We start from the raw sequence: 22,692 nt of genomic DNA on the forward strand, positions 1-22,692 counted from the left end.
TCAGTGACACCATTTGAAAACGTCTGGTGTCCCCTTGTCAACTGTTCTTGCCTAACACACTGAACCGAAATTAATATTGAAAAATGTGTGTCTTGCTGAGACGTCAGTGTGGATTTTTTTTTTAGCTAAGAATACTGAGTAGAGCTCTGCTGTCCTCATGTCCTCTCTCTGTGTTCAACGAGCCTTTACAAAATTGTCATGTCATAATGTGTTACTTAAACGTGGCAAAAAAATATGAAGGTGATTCTTCAAAATTCTGCTCAGACAAGACAATATCAATGGCATTAAAGCTTTATGTAAAGCAAGACGATGAGCTGCCAACCTGCATAATGATGAGAGTATGGATATATATATATATATATATGAAGATTCCTATGTTTTACATAATTATAGTGGAAGACATCAGATTTGATAGATTGTCCTGTTAGTGACCCCCGCCAGCTGGGGTAAGCCACAAAAGGCTGAAGAAGCAGGTTGTTCTGTTGAGACTGTTGTACGCCAGCAAATTATTGGAAAGTTAATTGGAAGGAAAACGTACTGAAGAAAAACGTGCAGGAGCAACACGTTAAAGCCACAGCCTTGAGAAATTTGCAAAGCAAAGCCCACTCGAGGGCTTTGGTGGAGATTCACAAGGTGTGGAATTTGGGTGTGGTCGGAGCTTTCAGCTGGCTAAATGTGTGACATTCCTTGAGTTAAGCCACCCCTGAACCAGAGACAATGTCAGAAGTGCCTTACCCGGGCTAAGGAGAAGAACTTTGTCTACATGGTTTAACTGCGATATCTTTTTAAACATTTGTTGGCCGCCGCCGCTGAAATACTGATGTGTATCCTTACGAAAGGGTGTGATTGTTTGTATTCTTGTACCATTAAAAAAAACAGCTTAATGTCATTGCTAGCAGCTTGAATCTATGTGTTCGACTATTTCAGCGTTTGACCTCCACTTTCCACAGCGTCTAACTAACGATGTTAAAGTTGCGTCGTAACACTGCACGGTGTTGCTATTAGGTTGAATTTTTTTATTTAATAATTTATCAGCGGTGTTTACAACAGACAAATCAAAAGGCTGATCACAGGCCAGAGCCACTTACTGCCAATAAATGAAAGACCAACTAAATGTGAACACATGGTGGTTCAATGGTGTCCTTAACACCAAACAGGTCTCTTCATGGTCCAAACGCATGCCTGTTGGGTTAATTTTAGACCTGTAATTGTTGGCCTGAGTGTGTTTGGGCATGGTTGTTGTTCTGCGATGGATGAGCAGTGTGTCCAAGGTTTGTCCCTCATGAACACGATAAAGTGAGTACAATGATTGAGTTATAATTGCTGGTGCAAAAAACGCAACAACCCCTCCCCCCTCAACATTTGTTATTATAGGTTACCTTAAGTGTTATTTAGAGAACCTATATTATGGTGAAATATTTTTTTTTTTTTACAATTATTTTGGTCGATGACATTTCAAGAGGCGTCTGAACCGAGCTACTGAGCTAGCACTAGTCAATGTGGAAGACAAAACGACGTTTGACACGTTAGAAAGCAGATTTGGAAGCATTTGTTTTGCAGGGAGGTGCAACGTCTCACGCAATCTGATTAGTCTCCCTGGAGATTTGCAGGGTTTAAAGACGAGACGACATTCTGCTTTTATCACCTTAAAGGATCTTCCAGTGCTGTAGCGTTGGCGTCTTTCTGATCTCATATCAGCTTGACGTCTTGCTTTCTGAGTTCCCAGCAGAGGGATTTTTGTCTTCCGTCTTCCCTCTGGTGTTGACCAGAATGATGGGCATGGTCCATGTGGCACTTGCTGGGAGGACTGGACTCTTGTCTGCCTGGTAGTCATTTTTGATGGAAGAAGCGGGTGCAGGGAAATCATGTTCAGACTTGAAAATCATCCTAATGGAACACATTTAAAACAAGCCCATTTGATTTCATAAATTACTTGTCTCGAAGTGATCACTGAAGGTCTTTGATAATTAAATTTAACTCCTAGTTTGTCTCAGTCCTCTTGACAATTTGGTGTTTTATTCTTGCTGAAATTGTCCAAAACCCACATAATCCTTCCCGACACGACTCAAAAGTATTGCTGCAGCTGTACAGTATGAAATATTCAGCATTAATGTGGACGTTTTTGGATATTTCTAATGCACATCGGGGTAATATTTAATTTCAACATTACTGACCTTCCTTTTTACCGGCTATGTGGTTAAAAGAATACTCTGTTTTCACAATACTGACATACTGCAGGCATTCCTTCGATTTTCCAGTTGGACGTTTACAGGAAACTTTAGACACTCAACACAGGAGTCCTTAAAGGTGTGTTGCAAAGGAAAAAAAAAAAAAAACTTTCTAGGAAACAGTACACTGAGCACGTTTTGTTTGCGTTATTGCGCCAACTGTAGTGTGAGATAAAGGATTACACGCTTTGAATTTATTTTTCTGACAGAACACGTTTGTGTGGTGAGAATAAACATTTAAACAAACCTTTCATTCATCTGTCATGTCTGGACCTGTGACAGCCTACATCTTTCACCAACGTATCAGGGAGACACCAACAGTTTCTTTAAACCCTCTTTCACCCAGAATATTTCAAACCTCATTGTTGACCACGTGCACCTCGCAGACTTTAAATGCTATACATTTCAAATCTCCAAGACAAGTCTACTTTTATTCATTTTTGAAATTCCATCGCTTTCATACCAAGGGTGAAGATTTATGGGGGGGAAAAAAATATAATACCTGGGTTATTTTACTTGACCTACAAGCCATTTTATGCAATGTCACACCAATGCATACTTCATGAAAACACCTCGGATCCATTTCTTGTTGGTCATGAAAAAGGCAACACTTTTTTTTCTTTTTTTTTTGCCTAATTCAAACTGATGTGGGAATATCCAGCACCCTGCCATGAAACCACTTATAGATTATATATGAGAACGGCAGCAGCTCCTTGTTTGGGCACCATATCACATACTGCATACCATTTTTTTTTAAACAGATTAAATATAATTTCCTGATGCAGCTGAACGACAACAGAAACATCTCATACAAACAGTCTGGCGATACTTAGTGTCTTTATTTAAAAATAAAACAGTTCAATATTACAGGTTTTTAGGATTTTATGTACCAATTTGTTGGATAAACATTTCATCAAGCTATACATTGTAGAGATAAAAAAAGAGGCAATCCATCAAATCTCAAACAACTCTCTACATACATGAAAGTAAATATTTCTGACAAGTTATTTCTTAAGGCTTTCATTAGTGTGATTCTGACACAGACCAGTTTGGTTTATTAGTGCTAGCTGCTTATTACCTTTATTTATTAAATACATATAGAAACAGACAATCACAGTGATGGAAACATTTGAACAATTATAGAAAAGCAGGATTCTGCACTATTGCTTCATCATGTCCTAAACTGTGTGCATAGTTAATGCAGTAAATGCTAAATAATCCTATACGGCATGCAGCAGCTGCTTGCTTTCAGCCACTGGTTTTCTTAACAGCCCCGCCAGCAGCAATGAGCACAACAGCTCTGAAAAGGCTAAAAGGCAGTGCGTTATTCCACAGTGTTCACTACAAAGGGATGGATGTTGTTAACTGGTTACAAAACAGATGCTTTCAAAAATAATAAGAAGAATAAAAAAATTAAAACCGACTATAATGATTAAGACTCCAGCGGCGGAGGGAGAAATGGCCACGTGTGAATCGGCTGAAAAAGGACGGGTATGGGATGATTCACCAGGAAGCAGCAAATTACACACAGCCCAGAGTAAAGAGTTCAGAGAGGAGGTAGAAAACAGGATGGTCCTCTCTGTCCTTTGAGTACATTACATAAAGTTCATCAAGTATGGTCTTAAAAACAACTCAATCGAACGGCTGTACCTTAGAGTTAAATATCGTCTTTTACATCAATAATAAAACTTTACTGCTTGTTACTGAAGCTGAACTCCTCTGAAACCTTTTAACCTCTAAAAACTAATAAAAGTGCATATATTAAAATACATTCATAGAGCGTCTCCCTCTCAGCAGAGCAACAACAGCACAAACCCATTCACCAGTTCGTAAGCCAGGCTCTGATCCTTTACACCGGCTTGGTGAGGGTGAGACTCTGCAAGATGGTTGGTTTCTCCTCAATGACCCGCACCAGCAGGTTGTCGATGTATTCCTCCAGCTCCGTGATCTTGGCGTCCTTCTTGGACAGGTCAGTCTGCTGCTTGGCCACCAGCTTGACCAGCTCCTCTGTCGTCAACTGACTGTAAGGGGCGCTTCCCACCGTCTCATCCACCTGCCACAACGACAAGGCGATCATTTGGTTTTATTGCTGGAGTAAAACACCAGAATGTGAGCCAGGGTTACCTTTACAACCTGTTTCAGTTAGGAAAAAAAATATATAAAATATATTCTAATGCCATTTCACTAAGCTGTCCATCTAATTTTGGCAGGACTTCCACTTACAACAGTGCCTTAAAAAAAAGCGCTCACTGAACATTTTGGAATATAAATCTGGAATATATTTGATCATCTCTGCTTCAGAATCTAAAATCCCTGAACTAATTGACACCTAAACAGCATAAAGCTCCATGAAGATAGATCTTTAGAAAACAACTTCAGATCTATAATGCCTTTAATCCGTTCATGAAAAGACACCAGAAGGAGCTTTTTTCAAGGGGTTTCGAGCAGTGAGTCATAATTCTTCATTATTGTTTAACAAAGGCAAACCTAAAACACAATAAATGAACTTGCTGTTTTTTGCAGAATGTTTATGAACAACAATAAATACACATAGGCTGATTGAGGCCTTAAAGTTGGGTTTTTTTAGCAGGTGGCATGGAGGCATTTCATTCTGAGCTGTCAAAGGACATCTGCGCATGCAAACAGGAGTTCATTAAATGTAAACCATTAATCTCCCCCTTCATTTTCATTACCTCCAGGGTAATCAATAAACCTAAAAGGTTGGGGAGGCCTAAATGTCCATTTCTCCATTCTGAATCTTGGACAGTTTTTCTTCTGGTCTGTAATGCATGTAATCATGGTTTACCTTAATCTTCCCAGGTGTCGTGTCCCAAACTCTGGGGTCTTTTCCAGCAGGGGAGCTGCTGGGCTGGCTGTCAGCTGAACTCAAGGGCTTCACTGCATGAGGCCTGTGGAAGCGAACAAAGAAATGTTTACTTTACCATCAAGTCCAATTAGAGGGACGCCGGTTAGTAAACTGGCCTTTAAAATGTCCATTCAATAATAAACATGTTAAAAATCAAGAAATGTAAAGCTAAAGAGGTCATATTATGCTTTATGTAGGTTCTGGTGTATTTCCTTGTCTGTTTTTCCATTACTTGGACACATTTCTAACAGAGTCGCTGCATTAATGCTGGAGATTTGGGGAAGAAGAGATCTTAGAGAACAGAAGATATAAAAAAGAAAAAAAAAGTATTTCACAAGTGGAAAAGATCCAACCAAGTCTTGAAATAGATCCCCTCATCATTCCCAAATTCAACTATAACCTGTAAATAAGCATAATATGGACTCTTGATTACCATCGACGTCAAAGTGATTACAGACGCTCAAAAAAATGGTAAATAAATAAAATAAAATAAATGAATCAGAGTGAGGACAGTTTCCAAGAGCCCGAGTCAACAGTGACACCCATGATCCAGATGAAAAAGCTCCCCTCCATCTGAATGCAAAAGCACCATGTTGGAAGATGTTTGATCTCAAGTGAACCAGAACCAAAAGTCAGACTCTGTAACCAGCCTGTGGCCTCTCACCTGCGGGGACTCAATCCTAGCCCACCTCCACCGTTACTCTGAGTACTGACAGGCTGAACTTCAGAGGGGGACACCCACGCTTTCAAAAGTGGTTTTCCCCCCGACAAATGTTCCGCCTGTGTTGCTGCTTCCTCCACAAGAACAGGGAGCGGCTGTGAGGCCGGCAAAGCTGCAGTCCCAGGAGGAGGTTCAGTGGGTGAAGCGTCCTCTTCTCCATACGAGCCCCTTTCTGGATTCAGGTCACTTTCAGCCTGCGGGGGGACAGAAGCAGCGGCCACGCCTCTGGCTGAAACCACGTGACTGGCTGCGGGTGAAGCTGTCGCCTCTTTAGGTTGCGGCTGGGGGCTGAAAATGCTCTCGGAGCGAATGGCGGGCGGCAGGATCTTTTTTCTCGACGAATTCCTCCTTTGAAAGGCGGGACTGCTCGGGATTGAGCGCTCATCCTTCTTCCTGCTCTCACCTTGTTTGACCGAATCGCTGCCGTTTGAATTGGCGAAAGGGTCGGCTGCTTTTTGAGACGGACGTTCAGTGCTGGAAAACTGATCAGACAACGCAGAGTTGTCCTTTTCCTCTTTGTACGAGCGGCTCATGTTTGAACTGGACACAGTTTGGACGCTGGCCTTGGCAGCAGATTCCTCCTGCTTGGCCGGCTGTGTGCCACTAGCCCTCTGTCTGGGTCTAGCTGTGGGCGCTTCTCTGTTTGAGTCGACTTGTGATTTCCGTTGCTCGTCGGCTGGGTCAGCGGCCAGCCGACTGGATGGTCTGGGTGTAGGTGTGGGCGCGCCATCGTACGACGTTCCGCTGCTGGTGGAAGAGGTCTTTGCAGATGATGGGACTGCAGGCGAACTGGACCTCAGGAGAGAGTGTGGAGAGATCTTCTGGCCGTGTCTGTGACCGGACTCTGCCACTGCAGGAGGGGCCTGAGGGCCCGTATACCCAGGTGGAGCAGGGGCCGCTACTTTTTTGGAGGACACAGGTTTGGTTTCCCGATATTTCCTGATATCAGGATTCTCCTGCAAGCTAGGACCCGGAGGCTCTTCTGGTCCGTCCACACTCATCTCAGGACCCAAAAGTTCAGGTGTACCGTCTGTATTCTTCTTACTCAACTCTGAGAGTAGGTTGTCCCATTTAGTTTGGCCTTGCACTCCGTGTCTTTTCTTGGGAAAGAGCACGTCATAATCCGGAGGCGGCAGAGAGACTTTTCTCTGCTGTGATCCGTCATCCTCTACATACGCAGGGTTGTTGAACTGATTTTCTCCGGACTGGGTTCTGTGACCCGAATATGAGGGCGGTGGGATCGCTCTTCTCCTGGGGTCCGCCATGGTGGGTGAAGATCCTTCACAGTCGACAGACAAGTCTTCTGTGCTGCCACGAGGAGACCCAGATGGGTCTGGGCTTAGGTTGGGCGGGGCCAACGATGAGTGCAAGCTGGAGAAGGTATCAGGAGACTCTGATGAAACGCTAGAGACAGTGGACTCGAAATGGTCTGGGGAGGGGCAGGGCTGACTGGGGCTTTGGTAGTCAGCTGCTTCAGACTCCAAAATTTGAGGCAATCTGCCAGGGAGTGAAAACAAAGGCCTACAGGTCAGTGTGACCAAAGTGGCTTTCAACAACGTACAAACCATCACCAGTTAAACCCGGCATCACCATTCAGTCCCCCAAAGTCTGCTAAACGCCTTTTACAAAGTAAGATTAACGATGATGAGCAGAGATGAATTAATCCATCCTCAAGATTGGCTGTGATCGGTAATCAAAGAGAATAAATGGTATGAAGTCTATGCATTGAAGCAATCCTTTCATTTTCTCTTAAATTCAAAACTACACGAGTCAAAAATCTGCAGCTCAGGTTTTTTTTGTATGTTTTTTTGCTAATCTGAAAAAAGTATTCAGTCATTCTGTATTTAGTAGGACATACCTAGCAGAAAACAGGCACTTGGGAGAAGCCTGATTAGTGCATCACTAATCAAAACAATATCATTTATGTAACAAAAGTTTTAGTTTCTCCTCCCCAAAACATCTTGAGCAGTCGACTGCTGACCATAAAGGCCAAGCAGACTAAAGTGACATCATCATGTGGGGCTATTTTTAGCTGTTCCTCAGGCAGGACTGGTCACCACAGTGAGATCACCTCATTTTAAACAATAAGCAAAACAGCAGCTCAGCAAAATGTAAAGAAACTGCATGGCGTGCAACGTGACCTTGAAAGGACACGACTAACCTGGCCGCCCTGTCTACCATTAGCAAACCCTTAAAAAACAAGTTTGTCTGCAACACAAAAAGGCACCAATAACAACAAGAAATCTTACCATTATGATCACAAAGCAGCCAGTTCAGCCCAAATAAGAAGCAAAGAGGAGAAACGAGGTAAAAATCAACTCTGGTCCCCCAGAGTCCCACACAGAGCGAGACGCCAGCGCTTAGAGCGACTGCTTCTGAGCTCTGCTCAGTCCACAACCTGTTCAGCAGCATCTTTTCCAACACCAGGCACGCCCACATTCTCAGGCGCCACTAAACTAGCTGAACAGGTCCGTCAGCCACCGGCTGCTATTCTGAGTAATACCAGACGGTTAAAAGGCAGAGACACGGTGAGCATAAACAGGACAGTTCCCCGGTTTCAGCATTTACAGGCAGGAGGCAGAAAGGAGAGACAGTGTTGCTGATAACATGTCTCTAATGTGCTGTAGTGTGTTTGTTCCAGCATGGCTGGGCATTAAGAAGGACCAAAGGAAACAAAAAGTAAAAAAAAAAACAGAGCAGTGCATTTGCATTTCAGTACCAAGACTACAAGGAAAGCAGTTTGGTGTAAACAGTGCAACAGAGAGTGATGCGGGCCTACCTGGGTTTGACTGCTGACACTTTAGCGGTGCGGTTCTGGAAGACCACGGCAGACGGGGCTGGTGGGTTACGACCGAACCTCATGGGATCGGACGGACTGTCGCTGCTGGCGGGAGGAGGATCGGAGCGGAGGGGGACGTCCTGGAACGGCTCTGTGGTGCTGTGGGAGACGGGGACATCGGAGTGAGGGGCTGCTGCGGGAGGCTGCTCGTCTCTGCTCTGCTGCTGCACCTCCTCCTTCTTCTCCTCCTTCTTTCTGATCATTCCGAACAGAGAGGACAGCCTGTCGCTCATGGAAGCCTCCTCCTGGTGCTTCTGCTCCTCTGCTTGTCGGCGCTCCTCTGCCAGCCTCTGGTTGTCGGCGGCCTCCTGCCTCCTGCGCTCTTCTTCATTCCTCCTCTCCTCTTCCTCCTGCTTCCTCCTCTTTGCTTCATCCTCAAGAAAGCGTCTTCTCCTCTCCTGCTCCTCCTGTTGCCTGCGCTGTTCTTCCTCCTGCAGTCTCGCGGCCTCTGCCCTATATTTCTCCTCTTCCTGCAGTCTCTTGGCCTCTGCCTGCCTCCTCTCCTCCTCCTCTTGGTGGCGCTGCTGCTCCAGCAGAGCTCTGTCTGCGGCTTCGTTGCCGTGTGAAGGCACAGGAGCGCTTCTGTTGACGTCCGCGGAGGCGTCGGACGTGTGTCTGTGGACGTCCTCCACGGAGCCTCGGCCCGAGCTGTTGAGGCTGAGAGTGGAGCCGCTTTTAGCGTCTGCGTCCTCCGTGTAGACGTGGCTGCCGTTGATGCACAGGTTGTTCAGCTCGCTGTTGCTCTGCTGCTTGTTGCGGCCCAGCAGGGAGAAAGGCCCCAGAGAAACCTTGCTGTCCGAGCTGCCCGTTCGCTTGTGCCCCAGAAGTTTGAATTTCTTCTTTCCTGTGGGAAGAGAAGACAGGGAAGCGGAGTGAGGTCATCGGTGAGATGCAAAACAGCCTCATTTAAATAGCACGGCAGATTGAAACGTCAACATGAAAGATGCCGAGAGAGAGAGCGAACGCAGAGAGGTTAAGTTACCTTCAGACGTGTCCACGTTGAGGCCAGACGAGCGGCTGGAGGAGAGGGAGGAGTTCTTTTCAGGGAGCGTGGACATCGACTGGGAGATGTTGCGCTGCAAGTTGGTTTTAGGGCCAAAGAGGTTCTTGAATTTGGATTTCTTCTTCCCCCCGATGGACGGGTTCAGCGACAGCGCGTCGGCTTCCTCCTCGCTGTCCGTGAGCACCTGGCTGACAGGGGGGACGATGGCCGAAACCGAGTCTGAAGAGCCCTCCTTCTTTTTTCCACGGACTTTGTCCTTCAGCTTGGAGATGCGGGAGCGCGGCTTGTCCTGCAGGGACAGGTCAAACATGCTCGCCGACATGTTGTTCCTCAAGAACTTGATGTCGAGGAGGACCTCCCCTCGCACCTTGTCCTCCTTTCCGGACTTGTCCACCAGCTTGAACCAGCTGAAAGGAGCAGAAGGAGGCACATGAGCAACAGACAGACACAGACATAATCTAATCTGCTTCAGACGCCAACTTCCTGTCAAGGCATACAGCGGATTTGTCCAGAACACAGGAGGAAAAACTGCAACTGCACATGTCAAGCTTCTGGATGAGACTGAGCTAGAACACGTTTCAAATGATATACTGTAAAATAAGTGAACATGAACTCCACTTGTCTGGTCAAAACGCCCTCGGCTGATTTTAGCTCTAATCAAAACATGTCTATCCCACACAGGCGGCTCTGAAATGGAGGAGGAGTGTGCTGCTGGATGTCTGAATGCCCGTCACTACATGTCAGCGTCCTCGTGTTATTTAGCCAATTAAGAAACTCGGCACGCTTTAAAATAACTACTATGTAATTACTAGCAACCTTGCTGTTTCACATAATTTAAAAGTACAATCTGTGGCTGATGTATTTTATACGCAAGTTCTACATTAATCTTTATCCTGAGAAATTTACAGTTACCTCTTTTACTCTTTTTTTGCGATGCATCGCTCAATGAAAAGATAAAAAAAAAAAGGATTAAAGATTGATTTTAAAATACTGAGGCCAGTTCTTGGTAGATTATGAGGCTGACTGGTTTATGATAACTCGTTTCATTTAAATACCTGAATGCTGCAATAAGTGCGGAATCCGTGCAACACTGACTAAGAATAACCTAAATAAAATAAACTCTATTTTTAGAAGACAAAGAAAAACTATGAATTCATACTCAACCCTTTATTCAATCAACTTTTCAGCAAACCTGCAATTTAAAAAAAAAATAAAATAAATGAATACATGTTCTCTAAACTCTTTGAAGGGGGCAGAGCGTTTGTGATTGGTTGGGAAGATGTAAAGTATTAACCTACATGATAGGCTAGAATGCAAAAGGAAGGAAAACTGTTCTTTTATTGAACATTTTATTTCCCCCCATTGCACCACACCTCTACCAATCGATATATATTGTTAATGAATTATCAGCCTTCCCTAATAAAAGCAACATAAAAGAAATCATTTTTTCACAGCTTTGTTTCTAGTTGGTGTTCTTTTTTCTAAAGATAAGGTTTAGGTTTCAAAGATTACTGAACTTTTGAAATGTCCATGTAGAGATGGAGGACAGTAAAGGTTAGAGTGTAATTTATTTTTTACGTCATGTGATGAACATGCAGAAGAGCTCAGAGACGGGCTGTTCACCTAACTCTGCTACCTCAGGTTTCCTGATTCCCATCACTGCTCGCACCCTGAAGCATTTTAATTATTAAAATGTTAACCTGTTGCATTCTTCGAGGTTCGCGTCAGTCCGTTAGTTTGCCTCAGACTTTATGGATCACTATATTATAAAGTATTAGAAGCCGGACGCAGTAGAAAACAGGTTAGGTTCACAAAACTGCATTAGAATACATTTTAATATTTCTGGAACAATGTCCTTTTGGAGAAATGAGACCAAAGTAAAGATATGTTCCAAAATAAGAGCATTAAATTTCAGCACAACGGCCTCAAACCGATTGTCTGAGCTGAGGGTGGGGAGAGAATTTGGACCCGTGTTGCAGCTACGTGAGCACCTTGCAGCCATGAAGCTGACCAGAAACTCTCATGGGAACCAAAGGATTCTGGAGGAAAATGTTGGGAAACAAGCCACAACGAGAAAATGACCTCTCACAGAGCACACGGGAGGCTTAAGACAGATCAAGGTATTAAAGGAACAATCAAAGTTCAGACCTAAGGCCACTAAAAATGTTGTGGAATGACTCCAGGAGAGCTTTTTGTGACCAAATACCAGCAAAACACAATAAATGCAAGGCGAGTTAGAAAAAGAGGAGCGGACCCAGATTCCTCAAACGTCAGAGAGCAGAACATGGACTCCCTAAAGGTAACGCTCTTAAACTGGTTTTAGTTAATGAACCCAAGGGTGTAGTCTGTTCTTTTGTTTTCTCCCCCGACAATCTGCTTCTGCATTTTGCCCTGTAAGCAACGACGCCGTGTCATTTGTCTTGTGTTTTTTCCTGAAGGAAGTACTCATAAAAACAAGAGAATCTATAGGACCAGAACATTTAACCGTTTAAGACGTATCGCCAAAATGAAGTACCATCAGAACTGCGATGTGTACGACGACTTCAGGTGAACCCAAATTAGGTCCAATAAATAGAATAAAATGCCCCCGTTTCTACGGGCTCATGCTTCATTAGTGCTATTAATATTTATTTGGTACGCAGAACCTAACAAGGCTGTTTTATTACCGGAGAAATTAGAACTATATGGTGCTTATTGTGGGAACCTTACAGCTCTTTATCCACGAGTGAACAGCTGCTGCAGACCTTGGAGAATTTTAAAACAAACCTGCAGAAAGCAGAGGCACATATTTCTACGCCTGGATGGGATCCGGTTGGCTGCAGCGTGTGAGCGATGCAGTCAGGCTGTTACACGTCTATCCTCTGCTCTGCTGGGGTCAGTGAACACCAGGGCATTGCTAAAACTTTAGCACAAACTTTGTTTTCATGACTGTAGGTTTTATTAGCGGATGCCAGGATGGGCAATTATCGTATAGTTCAGTATTAGTGGGGGGAAATTTAAGTTAAGAGTGGTGATTTATTGTAAAACCTGAAAATTTTGATACACAAACTTAGCTGATACGTTCATAATATCCATTTATAATCATAAATATATCAATATTTAAGTACATGATGAAATTCAATTACTGTACACTGTGTGCAAAATGTTACGCTTTAGTGTAACAGATGTTACTGAACCAGCCCCTTGGAAAAGAGTAACTTTTAGAAGTAACCCTTGTGTTTGAAGGTCTCTGAACGCAAGCAGTGACATACAGCCAGAGGTCTACGACTGACTGCTTAAAAATAAAACAGGCCTCCGAATAATTTTATTTACTTTATTTGTACTTTTATTGTACTAGATACAAAATATCATGATTTTAAAAGTGAGCTCAGTGACGAGAATCAGTGAGATGCAAGAAGATGCAAATAAGCCGGCAGAGAGCAGACAGTAAAAGTTATGTGATGTGACATTTTTAATGCAAATTAAAGTACAATGCTGCTCATCGCACATCTATAAAGACTCCTTTATTAAAAAAAAAAAAAAAAAAAAAATTCACTGTTGTGGCAGTGAATTTGTTTAAAACTTTCGGGGAGGGAATTATCCAGCTACGTGGATAATTCGGTTTAATCTGCGTGAACCGACCTTTGATCCGGCTTTAGCGAAGACTGAACTTGCACAGCACACCTACTCTACATAACCCCCCACCAGAGTTGGACTCCATCTAATAACTTTCATGTCTGCTGAAGTTAAACGCCCTTCTTATGAAGACTCAGTACAGCTTGTTCCAGGTGCAGTTGCGAGTGCAAAAGCAGGTATAAATAGAGCCTGACAACTGCAGCATTGTTCAGGCGCACCCTTTTTTGTCACATGGCCTCATTACTTATTGTCTGCGTGGGTAAATAAGAGGTTTCTGGACAGCCCCCCTTTAAAAAGGCATCCAAAACAAACAAAGTGATCAGGGGCTTGTGATTCCTGCTTTAGTACGTCCTGTTGGCCGGTCGTACGTATACTAACACTGATATTAGGTGTGGACAGATCTTCACTTTCACAGCTTTTCGGTGTAATAGAGTGTTCTGGAACTCCCTGACTTCAAGCACACAATCTTCAATCATTGCTTTGCTTCATCAAATCCCTAAATACATAAACAAGTAATTTCTGTCTAAAACATTGTGAGGAATCAACGCGGTGGTCATCTGCAGTACATGGGGGATTTCTTTTTGCTCCGTTGATTTTTCGATCTGGTAGCATGCGCGCCTAAAGTGGCTTCTGTGGGAATAACAGTCAGGAAGCAGGTCTGGGAGTGAACCAACATTCCTCGAGCACTTTCAAACCTGCAGGGAGGATCTGGACGGCGTGTGCAATAATCAGCCAGAAGTACAAAGAGTTTAGCTCGAACATTTCATGTCCTCCCATCACAAAAATGACAGGGCTGACGGTCGCTAATGAAGCCAAAGCACAAGGACAGGCCAATAACACTTTCCCGAGTGAGGTCGGTCAAGGAATGGTTTGTTGCCGTTGTTCAACGTAATCGCAGGAGGCCGTGTAAGCCTAAAGTAGAGACGTCGGTGTTATTAAAAGGATCTCAGGGTGTTTTCACGTTGCGTTTGCATATAATACAGCTGCTGCCCTGATGCTTACCGGTCCTGCTGGACGGGTTTAAGCTGTTAAACTGCTGAGAGCACTTCTGTTTAACAGGTAATGATTAACACCAGACGGCGGTCAGGCTGAGCAGCATCGGAGGAGTTGTTTCAGAAAACCAGGCTGCTTTCACACCTTTACCGTCAAAATCCATTAACAGATTATTCTGTGGAAACTTTAACACCATTTAAATGAGAGAAAGAAGAGTCCGCTCTCAAATAAGTTCAGTTTCAGTGCTGGGCAGATATGTTGGTTCTGGCCATACATCGAGATAAGAGACTTTGAATAGAAATTTTTGGCTCTTTGTTTACACAAAAACACAGAGGCTCGGGTGTCTGGACACCTGACACTAGAGAACCGAGTCTGTAGCTCCGTCAACGGCCCGCTGCTGACCTCAGTGTACCGGATCCAGGAAAACCAGCCAGCTTACAATCAATTATAAACATAGGATAAAAATAATGGCTGACAGGTTAGGATACATGTGTTTTTTTTAATGCTGGGTCGGTATCTTCTAATAAGCTCTTCTAAACTCTAAAGAGGTGAAGCATGTTCCTCTGAAATTAGCCGTGAAATGCACGTACATCACTTATTTTATGCTGCATCACATTATCAGCGTGAGAAACCTGTTAGTTATCCTCTTGGCTAAATGCTATTGTGACATTAAAAGCATGTTGTGCTAACAATATTTCCTTTTTTTTGTTAAACAGAAAATTTAAAGAGCGAAAGACTAAACTGCTGAGAGGAACACTGAGGACGAAAGCTTTCTAAGCTAGCACATTTAGCTCTGGACTTTAATGCCTAAAATATGTAAATCATAACTAGGAAAATGAATAAAATAATTTTTAACTGAAAAACTACCGATGCCCCATTCCAGCCAGTCATTGAAATCACCCAAAAATTGTCCCTTAAATGATTTTCACAACAAAAACAGTGATCAAATGCATCAAAACGGAAAACAACCACTTTTCTGTTCCATAAAGGCATCAAAGGCCACAGAAAAAGATGAAATCCTGAGATCACCTGTATATCCAACAAAGCACCCTAAACTTAAAAAGAGGGCCTCAAAGTGCATGCTGATGGTCGATGCATTTACAAAAAAAAAGATGGTCGGAGTTCTAAGTTTTGTTGCATTTATAAAAAATAAATAAATAAAATAAAACCAGCACTGATTGTTCAGTATTTAAACCGATGAGTGCGGATTGGGGGTCAACGTTTTAATTGGCTGATTGGTGCATCTGTATTCTTAACGTTTACTAGTTGGATTAAATCAAAGCGGATAAACAGGATCTGAGCTGATCTGACAGGTCCGATCTCAAAGACAACTGGAAATCGGCATCATCAAGTCAAAGCCTCATCAGCTCATCGGAAATCACAGGATAACCATAGATGTCGTCCTATGCTTCGTAAGTGTGACTTAAAAATCAAAATTATTAATGTTTTCTAATGATTTACTGAGGAAATAAATAAAACCACTCCCTGCATCAACACAGTCTCAAAATATTAAGTCATCCCAAAGCCAACTTTTGTATTAGAGACAACAGAACAGCGCTCTTCCAGGTAGAAAACAAAGACTTCAGTGTCACACCGTCTCAGCACACCAGGGAAGCAGGATTGTAATCCAACCCCGCACTTCAAGGAAAAAGCAGAACATCCAATACCGGCAAGCACACTGAACCATCAGGGAGTCTGACTGAGCAATGTGGGCAGGGAGAATCAACGAGAAGGAAGCTGAACTTTGCCACGAAGCTATAAAAACCAACTGAGCAAACATTAGATATGACACTATAATAACCAATGAGATGAGGTCATTTCAGAGTGATATGAAGGCAGAAGCCTGGCAGCAGAGCTCACAATCTCTGGCTTACTCAGCTTGTCCACAACGTCACTTCAGAAACAAAAAGGCCCGACAGTGCAAACACACCAAGGGTGACGTAAACACAGAGTCCATATTAAGCTCGGGTTATTTTGACATTTTCTGACAAAAGAGGGCGTGTGCTTCACAATGCAACAGTCAGGCGGTGTTTTTATTTTGACGGTGGTTCCACTCACGTTACACCCTTTGCCACGTCAAACCACCGTTGCAGTCCTGATTTCTGTAATGCTTATCTGGGTGTGTGAGCGCGTGCACGCCGCATAGGCGACTAAGTATTTCCCTCTGAACGTGGGAGCTTATCGGCAGCGCAGAGAGCCACGACTTGTAGGCAGGCCTCCATCGTCAAGTCAGATAGCGCTGGCTCCAGACCCAAACACGAAGTAAAAGTTATTTAGGGCTGGGCTACTACTGACTGACAGACAGACAAAAAGCAGTTAAACGTTTTCTATTCTTTTCTAAATCAAAACCGATAGCTGGGAAGCAGAGATGAGAGGTTCTGTTAAAGATCAACTGTGTGACATGCAGGAAATAAGTTAACAGTCAAGACATTCCTGCTTCTTTCAATTCTAATACAGCTAACGTTTGCACATGGCCTAATTACCATATTACTAACTGTCTGCGCCATCCCAAAACACGTCACTGCCTCAAACTGCCTAAACCAGCGGTGTCCAGCTCCAATCCTTAAGTGCTGCGTGGTTTAGACGTTTGCCTGGTTCAACAAACTCGATGTGAATAATGAGGCCCATTTATTGGCCCCAGGAGAACTCGCCGACATGCTGAGGAGCCAGTCTGAGGAAGAAGGCTCCTCAGAAGGAGGAAACTAAAATAAAAAGTCAGATGACGAACCCTCCGGGCCTGGAAAAGGACACCACTGTCTTCTATTAAACTCAGTATCTATTATTCTAGAGGCAGAGGCGGACAGAGTACACAGCTTCATTACTTGAGTAAAAGTACAGATACCCCTTGCTAAATTTTACTCAAGTACAAGTAAAAGTACTGCAGTCAGATGTCTACTTAAGTAAAAGTAATGAAGTACTTGTTTTTAAAAGTACTTGAGTATCAAGAGTACATTTTCTAAATATTGCATTACTACTGCCACAGTGCTTACATTTATGTACAGAAATGTCCTACACATCGAGTTATGGAAAATGTTAATGTTAATACCTTGGAGAATGTTAAAGAATTTGAAAGTAAAACCAAGTCATTTAATCTTTTTACCATGTTGCTTTATTTAACATTTCTCACAAGGCAGTAGCACAATGGCAACACTCTGACAAACCTCTGCTAGAGTTTGAATGGATTTTTTGCACCCACATTTGAACCTGACTGTGTTAAACACACCGCATACTAAAGAACATCAAACCAAATGCTCGGCTTAATTTTTGTAGGCAGTGATGAAGTTCTGTTTGGGTAAACACAGCAAACACTTGAAGCAAAAACTATCATTCAATTGTTCCGAAAATTGAAATAGTCGGGCGAGGTGGGGCCACGGGTTGACACATTCCCGGGATGGAACTGCTGCGTCTTCATCCATTGTTCGTCTCTTGTCTATAAATCTGACCATGGAGTTGATTTTGGCGGAAAGCTGAATGTGATTTCTGATAGGCTGTCCCAATCAGTGGCGCCTTGCCGCCTGCACAATCCAATCACGTTTGAGAGGGAATCAACAAATTAAAGGTTTCCGAGATTTTTTTATTTTATTTTATTTTTTTAGAAGATTTTTTATTTTTTTACTCACAGTTATAGATAGAAATGTAGCGGAGTAAAGAGTACAATATTTACCTCTCAGATGTACTTGAGTAAAGTCATGAGTACTCCCCAAAAATTATACTCGAGTAAAGTACAGATCCCTCAAAATTGTACTTAAGTACTGTACTCAAGTAAATGTACTCCGTTACTGTCCGGCTCTGTCTAGAGGTCCATGAAGGTTCAGCCCAGATCAGATTCCTCTTTAAAAAGAGAGACACTGTTTTCACTGGTACTTGTAGGTAAAAGAAATAGTTAAGGGCTCTATCTGAATACTTTTATTAGGTAAGGACTCTTTAGCCAAAGCGGAGGTGCGTCAGCAGTGGCCATGATAAGTGATGTCCTAATAGTGCAGTCGGTAAGGAAGGAGGTAGGAAAAGGAGCCTGTGTGCTTCCTCTCACGGCTCCTTTAGCATAGGGACCTCACAACGTCCCTTATCAGTACCAAGGAGCTATAATGTATCCCACAATCCTTTGCGTGACGCGACATATAAGCACAGCGCTCCTCACAGACATTAATGAAAATGTGTAGAGAGAAGAGAGCGAGCACTTTGTAGTTCATTCTCAGAAGGCTGCAGGCCTGGATTTGACTAGAAGCATCCAAGTGTGTTTGCGTCACATAATGACGTCTGAGGTAAAGGCTGTCTGAAATCAGCACAGCAGTACGAAGCTCCTTTCTTCCCACGATAAGAGTTCTTACTGCTGACCGCGTGAAAGATCAAGGAGCAGAAGCTTTTGTTCAATAAAACATTTTTTTTTTTTTACAATTCAATTGTATTTATATAGTGCCACTTCACAACACATGTCATCTCAAGGGACATAAAGTCAAATTCAATCACATCAGATTAATACGGAATTGGTAGAGCTTCTCTTTACTAAATTTCAACCGCTGCCTCTTGCTGGTATATAAAGATCAAGGAGTTTATAGACAACTTATTCACATAACTAGTCATTTTTACATGAAGCTGGGATGTACAGTTCCTTTGAGGTTGATTTAGTCTCAGAAGGCCAGAGGGAAATTGTTATTCTTGCCATTTTTTTCTATTGTTTGTTCTTGAGAGTGTCAATAAATATCAATAAATTCATAAATACATCTAAATGCAGTTATTGTGTGCACACTTCTTTCTGTAACCCATGTACTGGCAAAACATTTAAATGTTTTCATATGTTACATATATTATTACATGTTTTAAGGACCACAATTGTGTTTATTGGGCTAAAATTGACATGCAGTCACAGCCACACAGTTAGCTATAAAAAAAGACTGCAAGAAGCTGTAAACTGTCTTTACCTTCATCTCATAACAGCACCACAATATATCGTGCTGACCCCTATTTGGAATAAACTTAGTTTCAGATGACTTTTTAACAACTGGTTTGATTGGTCGATTATTTTAAATGACTTAGACAACTTTATTTGTCATTTTGTATGCACCGAGTGCGTACAGAACGAAATTTTGTTGCATACAGCTTGTAAATTGAACATATTGTATATGTAACCATTTAGGGTTGAAATGAAAGCCATTTTAATTAGACATTTTTTTAACACATTAACCATGAGTATATTACAGTTTAGCAGAATTCCCAAGTAAGTCTCAAGTCTTCATCCTCAAGTCAAGTCTCAAGTACCAACAGCCTTGTCCGAGTCAGGTCTCATATTAAAAACGGGTATTTCTCAAGACAAGTCCCACATATGAAACTTCTAATTTCAAGTTGTTTCGAGTCTTTAATAATGTTGAAATGCACGTTAAATGTAAATAATAAAGCATATCTTAGATCAATATTTATCTCAAAACGGGATGAAACCAGAGCAACTGACCTTACAAAACAGAAAAATTAAACTTAGCTTCAAGAACAGTCCTTTGAACCATATTTCCCCATAATATTAAGTGAAAAATGCAACAGCTAACCTTCATATACAGACCCAAATTAAGTTACTCTAGCTTTTTTTCCCCTTTTCCTTTTTAACAAACATCTGGTTAATTTCACTGGCTGTGCTGCATCTCACGCACACAGCATAGAGAGTGGAGAAAGAGAGACGGATTGAGTGAAATTAATTAATGGTGCACACTTTTTAAAGGACAAATGTCTTAAGCTTTAGATTTGGGGTAAAATATCAAGTCTTTTCAAGCGAACAGTCCTATTCAAGTGTAGAGTCATTGGTATTAAAGCGCAAGTCAACTCACAAGTCTCTGAACACTTTTTTCCAAGTCTAATCTGCTATCATAAAAATCAATGACTTGAGTCTGAGTCGAGTCCAAGTCATGTGACTTTAGTCCCAAACCTCTGAGGTTTAGAATTAAAAATTATAACTCTTTGCTGTTTTTATCTATGGAAAATTAAACTTTTTGCATTGAGGATTGGACAAATGTATTTGATTGGCCATTTTCAATAGATTTTTTTTATTTCTGTACAATTTACTATTAGTGTGCAAACGCATAGAATTAAAGCTACTTTAAATGGCCATTTTTCCTCCTTGTATTTTGATAAGTGTAAGGACGTATATATATATATATATATATATATATATATATATATATATATATATATATATATATATATATATATATATATATTTATTAAGTTGAAAGGACTTTTTTTCCTCCTGTATTACTGTTGACATAAACTTGCCAGCAGACAAGTGTTGGACTTACTCGGTCTTCTTGCGGGCCTTGTCGTCGTGAAGTCCCAGCAGGTTCACCACAGCCTGGCCCAGGAACTTGTCCAGTCCCACCTGCGCACGGTGCATGACCACGACGTACAGCGTACAGCGCTCGGCGTTTCCCGGGTGGAAGAGCGGCAGGTCAAACGTCGCCTCCTCCTTCCACACCGGAGCGACACATTTCTCCGCCACCGAGGTGGAGAACTTGTCTTTGGCCACCTGCATGATGGCGTAGGCGTCGTTGGTGCCATTCTTGCCCTTTGTGCGCAGGTTCCGAGCCTGGTGCACCGTTACCACGACGCTGGTTGGGAAAAGCTGCTGGCTCTGGTCGAGCAGAGACATCTCTGGAAAAAAGAAAAGAAAAGGGGAAAAAAAGTCCGTCAAGTTGGACTAAAAGTCGACCGGAACTGTTTTGTAACAATGTCTTAAAACGCTGAAGTGCTCGTCAACCTTCTGGTGAAGTTGAACTCTTCGCCCTCCGCGTCTTCTGTTGCTGTAGATTACCTCGGCGCTTGTTCTTCAGGAAGCTCTGTGTCGTAATAGTCCACCTTCACCCGTGTACCGACCTTTTTCTCAGCCTCGGATAACTCTTGCGCCGACTTGACAATGTCTGCGCTCACCTAGCCAGTGTAGCTGGAACAGGACATCTTTCACCTGAGTCACTTTCTGTAGAGACGCTTTGAACACAACTCCCTATTCCCAGCTCTGCCAAGCGTCACAGTCCACTTCCCTGATGTCGTCAGTCCCCACCCACACTATGTACCTAGGTCGCTGATTGGCTGAATTTAGTGTCGGTCACTTAAAGCCTGAGGATGATTGGTCAGAGGAAAACTAGGTGTACCGTTAATTCGTTTGATCTACAGCTGCTGATAAGGACGAAAACATGACCGTATAAGATCAAGTACAGTCCAGTGATGTTCTTTTTAAAGTTTATTTAAAGCAAAAAATAGACTCTGAAATAAATGTTTAAGTCTTATTCAGAGGTGGGACGTTTTTTTTTCCTGGGTATACTGGTGAAGATTCGCACTCATCCAGGTCATGGTCATGCCAAAAAAGTAAAAAAAACAACAACCCCAAAACAACAAGACTTTTTTTTTTTTTAAGTTTGAAGACGTTTCGCTTCCTATCCTATTCATGTGAAATGTGAATTTTGAAATTCATGTGAAATGTGAATTTTGAAATTCATGTGAATTTTGAATTGAGAAAGCTTTCTGCAAAAGTCCAGTTGTTTTGTTTTTTAACTTTTTTGGAATTTTCCTGTATATATTTTCTTTTTTCAGGTGGAATTTTCATCAATTCGACTAAATATGAATTCATATTTTTATATCTCAGACATAAATTCATCTCACACCGAGTTGTCAACAAGGAAGCAAACTTTTAAGGAAAAATCATAAATTGTCAGCAGAGCTGAGGTAGCAGCCATTGCACGAGTCATGCAACTTAAACTTTGCTTTCTGAATTTCTCAAATTATTTTAATCCATGCTGGGTTTACTGTCCGGTTGGAAGTCCCAAATGCGTCCAATTTTCAGAGCAACCTGACCCACACTGTCACCCAAGATTAAAGGATACTGATAAGGATCTATAAACATAAAGAGCTACCACGGCTCAAGTCTATCAAGTGATGAACACCAGTGTCATTGTTCACGGTAAGTCAGTTCAACATTATCTTGGAGACTTCCTTGCTCTACAATTCCCATAATAACTGAAATTTGGAACTGGCCCCACTCAAACCAAGTCTCTTCTAAAATAAATTATTTACAACCCATAAGACCAATTCTGAGCTACAAGACTTATTTTTGGATAAGTCAAGGTGAGACTTGCCAAGCATGGTGGTGTTGTGGTGCAGCATCATGTTGAGGGGCTCCTTTGCTGGTATACTGGAGCAATGCACAAAGAAAGTGAAGGAGAAAAGATGGAAGTCTAACTTCACCTCAAATCAACAACTGCAATGATAAAAGCAGTCTAACACCAAGCTTTCAAAATATGCCATGACATTAATCCTACTGAAAATACCCTGACTATGCTCTATTAGCAGCTCTGTTCCAGGAAACAAACAAATTTAACAGAGCTTTACCATTTCTGATTATAAAGAATAATGGATGGATGTCAGGACAGTGCACGCTCACAATAAGTTTGT

At 42.3% G+C, this 22,692-nt stretch overlaps 1 protein-coding gene across 3 annotated transcripts; it reads right to left on the reverse strand.

The window, feature by feature from the left end:
• Nucleotides 1-3,046: 3,046 nt before the first annotated feature.
• Nucleotides 3,047-21,436, reverse strand: rab11fip1a (RAB11 family interacting protein 1 (class I) a). Of its 3 annotated transcripts, none has more exons than XM_021316902.2 (7): nt 21,059-21,436; nt 20,547-20,898; nt 9,637-10,064; nt 8,595-9,498; nt 5,759-7,312; nt 5,035-5,137; nt 3,047-4,281 (listed from the first exon to the last, which is right to left on the reverse strand). In XM_021316902.2, exons 2-7 carry the CDS (start codon nt 20,894-20,896, stop codon nt 4,078-4,080), a joined length of 3,543 nt encoding a protein of 1,180 aa, XP_021172577.2. In that variant the 5' UTR covers nt 20,897-20,898; nt 21,059-21,436; the 3' UTR covers nt 3,047-4,077. The 3 variants fall into 3 exon arrangements, with proteins under 3 accessions (XP_021172577.2, XP_012718706.2, XP_021172579.2); XM_012863252.3 differs by having other exon boundaries at nt 21,005-21,434; XM_021316904.2 differs by lacking the exon at nt 5,759-7,312 and having other exon boundaries at nt 21,005-21,315.
• Between the last annotated feature and the right edge of the window lie 1,256 nt (nt 21,437-22,692).

This window comes from Fundulus heteroclitus, chromosome 12 (assembly GCF_011125445.2).
Source record: "Fundulus heteroclitus isolate FHET01 chromosome 12, MU-UCD_Fhet_4.1, whole genome shotgun sequence".
Taxonomy (NCBI): Eukaryota; Metazoa; Chordata; class Actinopteri; order Cyprinodontiformes; family Fundulidae; genus Fundulus; species Fundulus heteroclitus.

Bases quoted from the DNA above. Each gene is read 5' to 3' on its own strand.
- rab11fip1a (XM_021316902.2), bottom strand. From the start codon at position 20,896: ATGTCTCTGCTCGACCAGAGCCAGCAGCTTTTCCCAACCAGCGTCGTG. The intron at 10,065-20,546 runs GTAAGTCCAACA...TGCTCCTTTCAG, and splicing joins AAGGCCCGCAAGAAGACCGA to CTGGTTCAAGCTGGTGGACA. The intron at 4,282-5,034 runs GTAAACCATGAT...TCGTTGTGGCAG, and splicing joins CGACACCTGGGAAGATTAAG to GTGGATGAGACGGTGGGAAG.